Raw genomic sequence first — 13,280 nt, 5'->3', positions numbered from 1 at the left:
GACGTGTTAATTGTTATTACAGGCATCCGAGTGCCAAATTGTGCTTCGAGTAAAAGTGTATGAAGCTCCTGCATTACTTCACCCCGAGTATTATTTTAACATTAAGCGTTTCGTTTTATTGTTAATAGCTATCCATAGATTACTTCGAGGTCTAAAAAGGAGGTGCTCTGCGTAGCTGTTCCCAAACCAATAACGGCAAGAGGCTTGAAACCGGAGCTGAAATGAACGTAATTGAATTTAAATAGGCCTGTCTGCGGCGCTGGCTCAAGGGAAAAGTGGGACAGAAACAGCACAACATTTTCAGCAGAATTATCAAGAGCTCGTGTTCCCAGTCCGGCACCCCTCCGAGTGAACTGTACATGAATTTCCTCGAACGCGCAGCGAACACCCTCGGAGATACGCACGCACGCTGCTCTGGAAACGCGGAGGTTCAACTCCATTTGAAACGCTAATGTGTGCGTCTTTTTATCCCCTACTGGAACCACAGAGCATCCTCGTGGTTCGCGGGAGAAAAGGCGGGCTGTACCGTACCTCGTCTCTGAACGTGCGCACTTGCTCTTTACACCCGGGTAGAGCCTGGATGAATTCAGTCACCTGCCAAGCAACCAATCAGTCATTAGAACGGTTCACACGGAGAATTCAGGAGTAGCTTCTTCTGCAACAGCCCAGGGAGAGGCAGTTTAGAGGCAGTTAATTATTCAATTAAGTCTCAATTCATTCAATTCACACGGCATGAATTATGAACCCAGAGGCTATTTAACCATAATAATAACAACAGTGTATCTCAAAAAACCAAGTCAATGGAAAAAAAACACTAGCTGGACATTATGAATCCTTTTTTGACCGATCACGGCTAATATTTCACTTTACGTATAATGAAAATAGCATATATGAAGGTTTACCAATTTGAATGAAATTGCAAAAATTCAAGTGTAGTAGCACAACTCAGAGTGTCACATAATACGGTAAACAGGACATGGACGGACCAGCAGTGATATAAAAAAAAAAAAAAACCACGGTACCTGCTCCACCGTCCAGGCGGCTACTTTGCTGGCCGTGATTCCGGCCACCGTGGGCAGCAGCTTGCTGTGCTGGTCCCAGCAGTGCGGTGAGGTGGGCGAGGACGAGCCACTGGGCATGAAGACGGACTGGTGAAGGGCCTGCTGAAGGGTCAGCTCTGTGGGGACACAGCACAGATTTGTGATGTAAACTCCACTAGAGCTAACAAGAGCGTAACTGGGGTGCGATACAGGCTACTCTCACAGGGCAACACACACACACACACACACACACACACACACACACTCAAGAAATCAATGATAAAACACTTCATGTTTGAAACACTTATTGCAAAAAGGACTAAACAATCCAAGCCATTTGTCCTTCAGACCCACTCAGTAGACCTGGAAGGTGTAAGAGCCCAGTGTGTAAGTCCTCCCTCTTATTCCTCTACATTAATTCAAGCCTAATCTTTGATGCCCACTGCTCATCAAGGGTGATGGTTAAATGCAGAGGACACATTTCGTTGCTGTGTATCACCATCACTTTCACAGCGTACATTACAAGCTACATCTGGTTTCCGCTAAGAACAGCAGGGGGCGACCTATTTTTCAGGGAAACTTTAATAACAAAATATTAATACGTCGACAGCACTGACTTTAATGTCATTGCGAATTAAAGAATTAAATGAAGATGAACACATCAGGTAAACATGAGCGTGTAAATAGATGTTGCATGTCAGAAATGTCTTTACTGATGCCTGTACCACTTACCAATACAACAAATCATCCTGGCTAAATCACTTTATTAGTCCATGATTGTCGGTGCTGAGCTTTTCCTGTAGACTCCCCCTAAAGGATCCACAGGCAGTCCCTGAACTTTTAATATTAATAAACCTCTCACGGGCTTTCGAAAATGTACTGAAGCTCTTTGATGATTCTATTCATCTGCATATTACTGTTATTTTTCCCAGATAACGAAAGAAAAGTTTCTGGCAACCGCAGCGCATGGCTCTTGTGCGCGTGGGGGAAGGAACGGGTTTTATGTTACTCGTCGCAGAAACAAGAACCTCTTTGGGGACTGATCCTTGCTTAGAAGCCCCTCTAGCAACACACCCCCCCCCCCCCCCTAACAACATAGCCATTCTAACTGATGACAACTACGGGGCTTTGATAGGAGATGAGAACATTTACTGTGAAAAGGTCTCTGGAACAAACGTCAGAAGTCTGTGGTTAAAAAGGCCTCGAGCGCACTGGGAACAATAAGCACACGGCGGTGAGTATTTTGACAGGAAGGCAGAACGGCGTGGAACCAGGGTCGCAGGCCAGATGGTTCAATTTGAAGCAATTGGTCGTGTAAACTCAGAGAAAAATATTTTCCTTTCCCCCCAAAAAAACCTCCACTGGGGCCAAATAATACAGCAACATGCTGAGAAGGCCCCGGTAAACACCAGGTAATGTCTCGGTGTAATTTACTATAATGGCGATGTTAATGGCTGCTCTTTGTGCCGTCAAAACTGCGCTTTTCTACCCCCCTCCTAACCCGGCCAAGACCTTTTAGCCATTTAATGCCGTTCATCTTTCAGATACAAAAAAGCTCCTCAAAACTTCAACACATAATCGCCTACGTCATTTCTCTTTGGTATACGATGGTCCGCTCGAGCAGGCAATATGCTGGATGAGGGGGAATCCGTCATCTGCAACAAAATATTCAAGCAGCTGAACACACATTTGCCTTGTTTAATTCTCGGGCGACTTACGTAATAATATTTACATATGATTTGTTTAAGGTGCTGAAAGGCATGATGGGTAATGATGCAAGTCTGCATAAACAGGGGACTGGAATAATAAGTGCTTGCGTAGGGCTCGGCGTATATATTTATGCCAGATGAAAGGACGTTGCGTGCGGTGGCAGATCCGCTGTAGAGATCCTGATCAAAGCTCGGCTTCAGTAGCCCGTAGAAAAGAATCTACTTCTGATGGAGTCTGTCGTAACAGATATTATACATTTCTACTGTAAATTCCAGTCAAACGCACCGAAGGCCTGTGCTAAAATAACTGCTGTCACACACAAGCTGTTGTCTCTGTGGGATTGCTGCTATTTTTAATTACTGCTATTTTTTTGCTTTTAATTTTTTTTTTCCTAATTGTATTTCTTATCTCACTGTATATAGCTCCTTATATTTTATGCTGGTGTACTGCTACTAGAAACGGAACCTTCCCGAGGTATTAATAAAGTTCTACCTACCTACCCATCTACCTAATCGGCCTGCAGTGCACTGTTCTCAGGAGGGAAACGACCGTCTGAGAGGCTCATTCGTAGTTTTTCTCTCTCGAAAAAGAGAGATTCGCAGTGGCCCCAGCACTCCACTTGTTTTTGGCCGGAATGGCAACGTGAAACGACTGAATCATCAGCGAGACACAGCCATCCCCTCAATCAAGTCCTGTCTGCTCGGGACCAACGCCAGTGGCTGAGGTGGAAGAATGGCATGGCTAGACTTTGAAAGCTTTTTTATTAGTGAAGGGACAGGATGTGTGGAAATAAGGAAATAACGCCAGTTGTAAGCAGATGTATTATTGCAAGGGCCAAAACGCACATATAAATTACAATCCATGCAGCCTTGTTACATTTAAATTCATATTCATGCCATTTATCAGACACCCTTATCCAGAGGGACAATTGGAGACGATAAGTGTTGCTCAGGGACACAATGGTAGTAGAACAGTGGTGGTCTGGAGGGTAAGGAAACAGACCCGTAATCGGAAGGTTCATAGTTGTGGTTCATAGTTGAGTATGTTACCCACTAGTCTACAACCACCCTTTCTAATGAATTTTTAAAGAAATATTTGCATAATGTATACTATTTGGAGCAGTGGTGGCCTAGCGGTAAAGGAAGCGGCCCCATAATCAGAAGGTTGCCGGTTTGAATCCTGATCCGCCAAGGCGTCACTGGGCAAAGCACCGTCCCCACACACTGCTCCCCGGGCGCCTGTCATGGCTGTCCACTGCTCACTAAGGGTGATGGTTAAAAGCAGAGGACACGTTTCGTTGTGTCACCGTGTGCTGTGCTGCAGTGTTTCACAATGACAATCACTTCACTTTCACGTTTAGGCATGTCATCAACTAAATTAATTTCTAGATTAAAAATACTGACATCGATACTGATATTGAATAGGAAAAAATATTTCGTTAATTTCGTGTCCAAACCATAATAGCCATTTCCGAGTTTCTAAAATACCTTTGGTTTCATTGACGGATGACACCTCGCTCTCCACCCCTTCCTCCTCCACTGGCTCCTCGACCTTCTTCTTGCTCGGTCGGCCCACCCTGACAGAGTACAGAACACGGCGAATGAGTGAGGGCAGGCCAGGGCAACAGCCTCGCAGAAGAAGCTGAGCGTTCACCGTGCTGAAGAAGACAACGGGGAGATTAAAGGGTGGCGATACAGAAGCGTCCTGATTTACAGCTGCACTGGCAGAACCTCCTCCGATCCACCACCTCTGATTCTTCCTCTGCGGCGAGGTACGAGGCTTGAAAGCCCGCTCACGCTCAGATCTTACGTAAGGAGGAGCAGCCAAATCACAGTCAGGAGGTGTGTGTTTCAAAAGTATGTCTGTCAAGGGACTTCTGGGGAGGCTTTTTAAAAACTCTTCTTCTTCTCAAAGTACTCTTCATTGCAGCCGACAGGGGCACCTTCTCCACTGGTGTGTTTCTTTGTAAATGAATCAGGGCACCTGAGCGCACTATTTGGCAGGAAATTACCCCAGTCTAAACATCCAGTAGTGTAACAGTAGTCGTTTTGAATGCTTTCTAGGTGGTGTGCTCTGTCGAACGCTGTCTTCGAGGAACAGCTGGATAAAGCTATGAAGCTTAGTGTGTAAAAAAAGCATCAGAAAAACTCGAATTCATCACCGATGCTGCTTATGTTGCCCTCCTGTGTTACACATGTATGTGTCGAATAAGAGGAACCTGCTAGTTATTTAGTTGGAAATTCTATCACCAGGGGGGTTCTTTCGCTGGTCAGGTGGATCAGAATGAATTCTTTTCTTTTTTATTCTCAAGAACTACAACAAGATTGTAGAGCACACGACGAGGAAGACATTCACTGAAACTCTTTTTTTTTTATTTATAATAATGGACCCTTTTGTCACTGGAGACATTGAGGTTCCTCAGTGCGCCATCTCATCAAAATCCAGCCAAAAGAGAAGTGATTGGGGTCAGACCTGCATCATCTTCTCCCAAGGTGCCAAAAAGAATAACCAGAGAATTAATTTTTAATGTCTCTCAACACTTTTCCAATTTGGAGTTTTATTCGTTTCCAATTGTTCAGAGGTTCTTAACCTTAACCCTTGACCTAAAATTATATGACTGGGCAACATGTCATAAATATGGCATTCAATATATAGAATTTTGTTAAACAATGTCCAAATAAAGCATGTCTTGCTTTAAACATTCCATTAAGGCTTCAATAAAGATGCTGAAGTGGTGGCCTAGCGGTTAAGGAAGCGGCCCCGTAATCAGAAGGTTGCCAGTTAAAATCCTGATCCGCCAAGGTGCCACTGAGCAAAGCACCGTCCCCACACACTGCTCCCCGGGCGCATGTCATGGCTGCCCACTGCTCACCCAGGGTGATGGTTAAAAGCAGAGGACACGTTTCGTTGTGTCACCGTGTGCTGTGCTGCAGTGTATCACAATGACAATCACTTCACTTTCACTATTATATTAATTGGCAACACGGGTATACATATAACATGCATCTGAATAATACTATTTATCATAATCATTATTTTAGACATGGTGATTTATTGTAGACCCAGATCCTGTGAAGCAGGCTGAAGGACAGTGTTGGCAGGGACCGCGAGTGCCAGCACACATCCTCACCAGTGCCCCAGCATTCACACCGTGCATACAACGAAAAACACACATGGCAAGTGACAGTCTTAGCAAGCTGACGTGCGATAAAGCCGTCTAACTGATGCTGCCGAACATTTCATGCAGCAAGTCTGAACACGCACGCTACCGACCCCTCGCCGTGGTTGTGGGACTAATAAGAGATCGTCTTATCTGTAGAATTGTCATGCACGCGCATAGCTCTCAGTGTCGGTGGGGCCCGGAGCCAGAGGGTGAATTAAGTGTACATTAAACAAAACTCACCTTCGCTTGGTTTCTGTGCCCGCGGGCTTCTTCAGCGGCGGCTCCATGCTACCCCCTGCCACGCCAGGCTTCTCCACGCGGCTTGGCTTGTCCAGGTGACTTGAATAAATGGATAAGTGTTTACTGAGAAACCAGTACAGAATAAACACGATTCGGAGCAGAGCTGCTAATTGAACCCAAGCAGGAGTGAAATTGCCTGTTCTGACCATGTTATTGCTGTGGGAGCTTTATTGAGTACAAAAAAGATAAGTGCATAGCCCATTGAGACATACTGTATGTGATTTTGGGCTTTATAAGAAATAAATGTTGTTGTTGAATAGAACAGAACACAAAATGAAAGACGTGCTGAACATTTGATCTGCTTCATTCTGCCACCAACATAAATCAATTCGCTACTTCTCCAATCCAATCTCCAATCTCCAATTTTTGAATTAAAGCACCTTTCTTGGTAAAAGTCCTATTCTTGTCATGTCCACCAACACACTGTGAATAAAGTATACCATGAGAAAAGGATTGTAGGAGATGCAATACTTTGTGTGACATAATTGTCCGAAATGATGAAGTGGGCTGCTCTATAGGCCCCTCCCATTTTAAGCTTTGTTTCTAAATTACATTATTAAATTGAATCTTGCGGGCTGTGTGGGTAGTTAGTTCCCTGTCTCCAAAATACAGATAGTCATTAAGCTCAGCTTTCTTAACGGTTCCTTTTTATTCCCGTATACATACAGATACAAAGCTGGGCTGCACGGCAAACGTTTAAATTAAATTTAAAAAGAAATGGAATTCAGATTTACTCTGCACTGGAGAGGGCATCTGGGCTGGATTCTGCCCTCCTGGGTCGTCCCACTCCGGTTCCTGGCATCTCCCCACTCAACCTGTCTGGCAGCACCGAGCCTTTACTGATGTTGATGTCAGAGTACGGACAGCCCACGGCACTGAAACCAAACCAAACCAAACCAAACCAAACCAAACCAAACCACTTCACTTTAAAACCAGATACAGTGACAAGTGCGGCCTAACCACCAGATTTTACAAAATAACCATTTAGGTAATACACCCTCCCACCCTGCTGTGTTACTCAGGGGGCAAAATGCACAGCAATTCTGGTCAAATAGACAGGCCATTTTTCAGTACACAAACTGATTAGCATATAAATAGTTCGACAGTGGCGCTTGCTCAAGGTGTATCTGAGACGACAGGAGACAGAGGTGCATCCTTGAAACCCCAGTTTTATCTTAATGAGATGGTTTTTTTACCCCAGCTAAAGTTCTTGCTCATTTAACATTTTGCAAAATACATTTGCAAACAGTGAAAAAGCTGATCTTTTATTCTGGTCCCACCAAAACTACAGAAAAAAAAAAAACATCGGCTCTTATTAAAAAAGCGCCCCCTCCTCCCCACAGATGACGCTTTAATCCAGAGCTTGTTTTTTGGTCTTCATTATGCATTTCTAAAAATGTTTTTGTGTGCAGCAGCGAGGGATGGAGGAGGAGAGGGGGCGGGAGGGAGTCGGAAAAGTGTGATGAATACATAATCTAATACGGTGTGGATGTCAGGCGGCTCTCATCTCGCAAGAGCTCGGGAGGAGAGGCTTTATCAAGCTGGTCTGGTCCACCAACGTCAGAAGAACACGCTATGACGAGTTGTGATAACGAATGCCGCTGTATTTTACAGGCACTGTGCAAGAGGGCCGCTACATCGCATACCGTCGGTGCGCACACCTTCACATCTGTTGCATTACCAATGAAATGTTAACAAGAACACGCTGCCGGTGAGGTTCCCACGTTCATAAGCCACATGCTAACCTGGCATTAGCATTTCTTTACAGCCCTTCCATAGTATATACATATCTATTTGAATCACTAGCTAGCTTTGTTATTTAGCATTAGCATGCTTGTTTTTCTGTGCTTAAAAATGCTCTTAATTAGCATGAGCTGGAAAAGGGTGTGTTTCTGAATAAAATGTCTCGTTTGTCACAACTTGACAGATTTGTTTGTTGTCATTTTTCTATTGCCTACAACTCCACGTGGACAATGGAATTACAGTTAAATCAGTGTTACACAAAAAAAGTGAAATAGTATCCAAATGAAACAATTTGCGATAATGAATATTGTTGTTTAATATTCATAATCTTAGGAATTTTCCCCATTTATGTTGTCATGTTTTGAAATACATTGTCTTATTGGTTGAAAAATGCTGCTGTCGAGAGCGCTAAGTCCATGGCACAATGTGAAACAGACACTGAAGATAACCAAAAAAAAAAAAAAAAAGACATATGTGTGAACACAGCCTTACAGCTCTTAAATTAAACATCTGTTATGGTTCTGCACCATATTGGAAGCGTGTCAACCATCTTTCCACCTCCCCCATCGTGCTCACAGATGTTAATTTGTTAATAGACGCAAATACAACACCATACGGGCACCAGTACCTGCACCCATGCAGGCAAAACCCGATCAAGAGAATAAATGCATGCATTGTTCGAAACGGCCAGCAAGTTCAAGTATTTATTCTCTTGATCGGCTTATATAACATATATATTTAATTCCCAATGCTATCATCCCGCCCATGACAAAAGTAACCAGGCCAAGTGACCGTGTGTAGGACTGTATGAAGCTGAAATACCTGTGGTGTCCTGAATATCGAGCCCCTTTGATGTGTCCCACCCCCTTACAGCCAGGCGTGGGGCAGCCCCCCTGCTCCGAGGATTCAAACATCTCCAGAGGACCTGTTCCAGTTGGGGGGGGGGGACAGATGCGTAGACAGAGAGTGGGAAGGAATTAATTCAGAGAGCGAACACCTAAAATATGCCTTTTACATCTTCATTTGCTACAAAATCCTTGACAAGCGCCCCCCCCCCCCACACACACACACACACACACCACTGCCATACTCATGTAGCTCCAGAGCAGACGGCTATGCGCAGACCCACTTTGAATACACATTACCAACAGCTTCTCCCTGTCCCTGAGCAACCTGCCGACAGCTACGGCTGCCTGCGAGCCCGTCCTCGCGGTTACCATGGACACGGTTACAGAAGGAGGAAAAGCAGGATGAGGTGGCTGTAGGAAAGTTCATTGTTTGGCTCCTTTTCTTGGAAATATAGGACCAGACCAGAGATAACCAGGGAGAGGGGGGTCGAGTGTGACAGGAATAAAGAAGAAAGAATTTGGATGTGATGCAGAGAAAGAAAATAAAAAAACGTGTAAACGTCCCAAAATATAGGGAAAAAAAATGAAAAAGATGAACGTAACACAAAAGCAACAAGGAGAGAAGAACTAGACACAGGACAAGACTCGGTGAGCACCTTGATCTATTTCTAATCTTTTTTTAACATGCCCTTTGCCATCTTCGCCCAGAATTGAGCACAATCAGACTGGATCAACTGCCAGAGAGACAAGTTTGTCCATTGACAGCACAGAGACACAAAAGGACACATGAAAAGGCCACAAACGTATGTCAGTGTGTGTCTGTGGGGCATTTTGTTGTCTTGCAACAGGGGGATATTTCTGAGGCTTTTTTTAAGAGGCAACACATTGGATATCTTCAAGAATTCACTAGTTCGCCAAACAGAATTCTTGAACATGAATGCTGCTAATCTATCTGCATGTTTCAAAAGGATTGGTGACGGTGCCAAGAGGCAGTTTTAATATGAGGACAGAAAGAAAATTTGTGTTTGGTATTTAGGGAAAAATATTTATTGAGAATTCATAGAGGTTTTGCAGAACTCAAATCTCAGTTCAGTATGTAGTCCAATAATTATCACATAGTTTTGGTAGTTTTGTGCTTGTTTTGGAACAATTTTGAATGATTGGTACCTGATATGAATGATTGGTACCTGATATGAATGATTGAAGCAACCAGGTATCTGGCAACACTGCACTTCGTATTAACAGGAGTGGGTCTGAATTGCCCAGAGTGAGGAAGTACGGTGCATGACAATCATCACTATGAGGTCCTTCAAATAAATGTAAAATATCATTGAAGTTAATCTTCAGATTGTAAGAAACAATAGCACATAAAGAAAAAGTGCTTGACATACTTGATGTGGCATTTGCTCCCCATGCACTCTGTCTATGAAAACAGGGCTCTCTGTCTGATTTGAGGGGTACACGGTAATAACAGGCATCAGGAAAAGGCACGACCACCCCACTCTGACTCCTGACCCACACTCACTGATAGGAGGCTGAAGCGGGTGGCTGGTTTTGGCGCACCACCCGGCTGGGTGAATGTCAGGGCTGTCCGTGTCCACCCAGTAGTCATACTCATCAGTCCAGCCATCAAAATGGATCTGCAAGGCGAAAGAAGAGAGTAAGGAGAGGTCAGGGGGTTAAAGGTCAGAACAACATTAATGTACATTTCTAGAAAGAGAGAACTGAAATCAGAGCCGAGTTGTAGGCTGACAGCACAGTCAGCGACGACAACAGAAGTGTCTCTCGCGGTCTGAGGTGTTCTTGCTGACAAATAAGCCGGAGCCAAGCCTGCATGTGTGACAGACGCTCTCAATAATTATGTCATCATTGCCACATCTTCCACGGGAAAGAGAGCGCATTGTGGCATGGCAGATAAGCTTCTGAGAACAAATTTTGGCTGTGAAATACACTTGGGCCCACCATCAGATTAGAAGAAAACAAATTCATATTTTGAATGTGGAGTGATTGTCGTTGTGAAACACTGCAGCACAGCACACGGTGATACAACGAAACGTGCCCTCTGCTTTTAACCATCACCCTTGCTCGGTGGCACCTCAGTGGCACCTTGGTGGCTCAGGATTCGAACCGGCAACCTTCTGATTACGGGGCCACTTCCTTAACCGCTAGGCCACCACTGGTCATGACTAAAATCAGGGGAGAGCACAAACGCAGTCCCTGCCCTGTAAGTCTGTAGTACTACATAAATTAACCTAAATACAGGAGACACATGTGACCGTGTGTTTCTTGGTGCTGGTCACCTGCCTGGGTATTTGGGGAAGGTTGGGTCAGGAAGGGCATCCATCATAAAACTTTTACCCCATACACCAGATCTGCTGTGGTGACCCCTTAACGGGGAGAAGCTGAAGGGAGACAAGTCTCAGATCGGCAGAGGCTTGGGGCACCAGAGCTACAGGGGGAACTGCAATAGCAACCGCACAGCGCGCCTAAATAAAATTTAAATTGAACGCATTTTCACATCCACAATGCCAGTATGCGTGGCTGGAATACAATGTAAGTTGTCAATCACAGAAAGAGGCACATTTTTCTCTTACTCCTGATGTTAAGTGAAAGATTTTCCTCTGTGTTGCCTATTATGAGTTTAATGAATTTGATGTTTGAGAAATGAATAGCTATCTATAGCTGAATATCCGGTGTGTGAATATCCATTAGTGTGAAGTGAAGTGATTGTCATTGTGAAACACTGCAGCACAGCACATGGTGACACAACGAAATTTGTCCTCTGCTTTTAACCATCACCCTTGGTAAGCAGTGGGCTGCCATGACAGGCGCCCGGGGAGCAGTGTGTGGGGACGGTGCTTTGCTCAGTGGCACCATTGAGGTTTGGGATTCGAACCTGTGTCCACTGCCCGTGTCCACTGCCTCTCTTAAGCATGGAGCTTTTGCTGAGATGGCAACATTTCACACTCTTGGTTTCTCTCCACCCCCTTAACTTGTATGTGTAAAACATTTATTCTTCAACTTCCTGCTGCAGTGACTATGCTATGGACACATGTTACCCCTTCAAAAACAGTTACATTTAAATTTATACCACAATATATCAAATTATATACCGCAATATATACTGTGTACCGTCTAAGGTTAAATTGATTTCACAGCCCTTTGCCTAATTATTCCAGCTCCACTTTCAATAAATATATATAAACACACACACACACACACACACACCAATCTATCCTATGAACCAGAAGACCAGAATCACAAGTTCAAACTCCACTTACTACCATTGTGTCCCTGAGTAAGACTGTGTCCCTGTAATCCAGTCACACTGGATAAGGGGCAGTCGTGGCCTAGTGGGTAAGGCACCAACCACTAAGGTGCCACTGAGGTCAACATTCAATGTGCCCTTGAGCGAAGTACTGTCACCACTGCGCACTAAGGGTGAGGAGTTAAATGCAGAGAACACATTTTGTCGTGTGCACCATGTGCTGTGCCATGTTTCACAATGACAATCACTTCACTTTCAACCCACTCTGACAAATACTGTAAATAAAAATGTCTCTACATCGACAGAACTGGACTCTTTATTGATGACTTGTCTGCTCTGTGGTTCGACAACAGGTGCAGCAGTTCTGATCATGCTGTGAGCAAAGCTGCAGAATTTGATTAACATATTTATATGCAAACAAAATCTAAAGACTGTGAAGCAAGCTAAGAAGGTAATGCAATCGACTCATAACCGAAAGGTTGCAGGTTCAAATCCCAAACCATCAATGTGCCACTGAGGGTTTTCCTTAATTTTATTTTATTTTTTTTAAAGTGAAGTGATTGTCACTTGTGATACACAGCAGCACAGCACACGATGCACACAGTGATATTTGTCCTCAGGATTTAACCCATCACCCTTGGTGAGCAGTGGGCAACCGTGACAGTCGCCCGGGGAGCAGTGTATGGAGATGGTACTTTGCTCAGTGGCACCTCAGTGGATCGGGAGTCCGGGATTCGAACCGGTAACCTTCTGATTACGGGGCCGCTTCCTTAACCGCTAGACCACCACTGCCTGGTGCCCTAGGTGGCCTAGCGGATAGGGAGACAGGCCCATAATCAGAAGGTTGCAGGTACGAATCCAGAGATTCACAATGACAATCACTTGACAAAAAAAACTGCTAAAAATTATGTGCACCATGTGCTGCACAATCTTTTGCATCACAATGATTTCTTATTACACCATCAAACTAATGTTCTACCTTCAAGTGAACAGGTTTTATAGACTCCGTTTCTGCCGCATCACAGCATGTTATAAATACGTATTATTGGATATTAGGAAGAGATTTAGCATTAGCTGTGAAATTGCTGCCAAATGAACCAGCAACCTAATCAGTGGACGATTCTATATGAAGTTGACATAAAACGGCGTGAGTGGAATGACAATGCCTCAGAAGTATTTCAATCTTTCTTTCTCATCCTCTCAGCTAT

At 44.3% G+C, this 13,280-nt stretch overlaps 1 protein-coding gene across 6 annotated transcripts in view; it reads right to left on the bottom strand.

Moving 5' to 3' along the window:
- l3mbtl3 (L3MBTL histone methyl-lysine binding protein 3) overlaps positions 1 to 13,280 on the bottom strand; it is a 31,543-nt gene that overhangs the window by 3,979 nt on the left and 14,284 nt on the right. For 5 of the 6 annotated variants that reach the window (XM_029002572.1, XM_029002573.1, XM_029002576.1 and 2 more), the window contains 7 exons: positions 10,330 to 10,444; positions 8,779 to 8,881; positions 6,948 to 7,088; positions 6,154 to 6,252; positions 4,238 to 4,326; positions 1,023 to 1,177; positions 532 to 594 (listed from right to left, as the gene is read on the bottom strand). In XM_029002572.1, the coding sequence (XP_028858405.1) occupies positions 532 to 594; positions 1,023 to 1,177; positions 4,238 to 4,326; positions 6,154 to 6,252; positions 6,948 to 7,088; positions 8,779 to 8,881; positions 10,330 to 10,444 (765 nt within the window). Of the gene's footprint in view, positions 1 to 531; positions 656 to 1,022; positions 1,178 to 4,237; positions 4,327 to 6,153; positions 6,253 to 6,947; positions 7,089 to 8,778; positions 8,882 to 10,329; positions 10,445 to 13,280 lie in introns of all 6 variants that reach the window. The other variant, XR_003751894.1, reaches the window with a different exon arrangement.

Source organism: Denticeps clupeoides, chromosome 14, assembly GCF_900700375.1.
Source record: "Denticeps clupeoides chromosome 14, fDenClu1.1, whole genome shotgun sequence".
Classification (NCBI taxonomy): Eukaryota; Metazoa; Chordata; class Actinopteri; order Clupeiformes; family Denticipitidae; genus Denticeps; species Denticeps clupeoides.
Note: the sequence above shows the minus strand (reverse complement) of the source record. Positions and strands in the feature narration are given on the sequence as shown.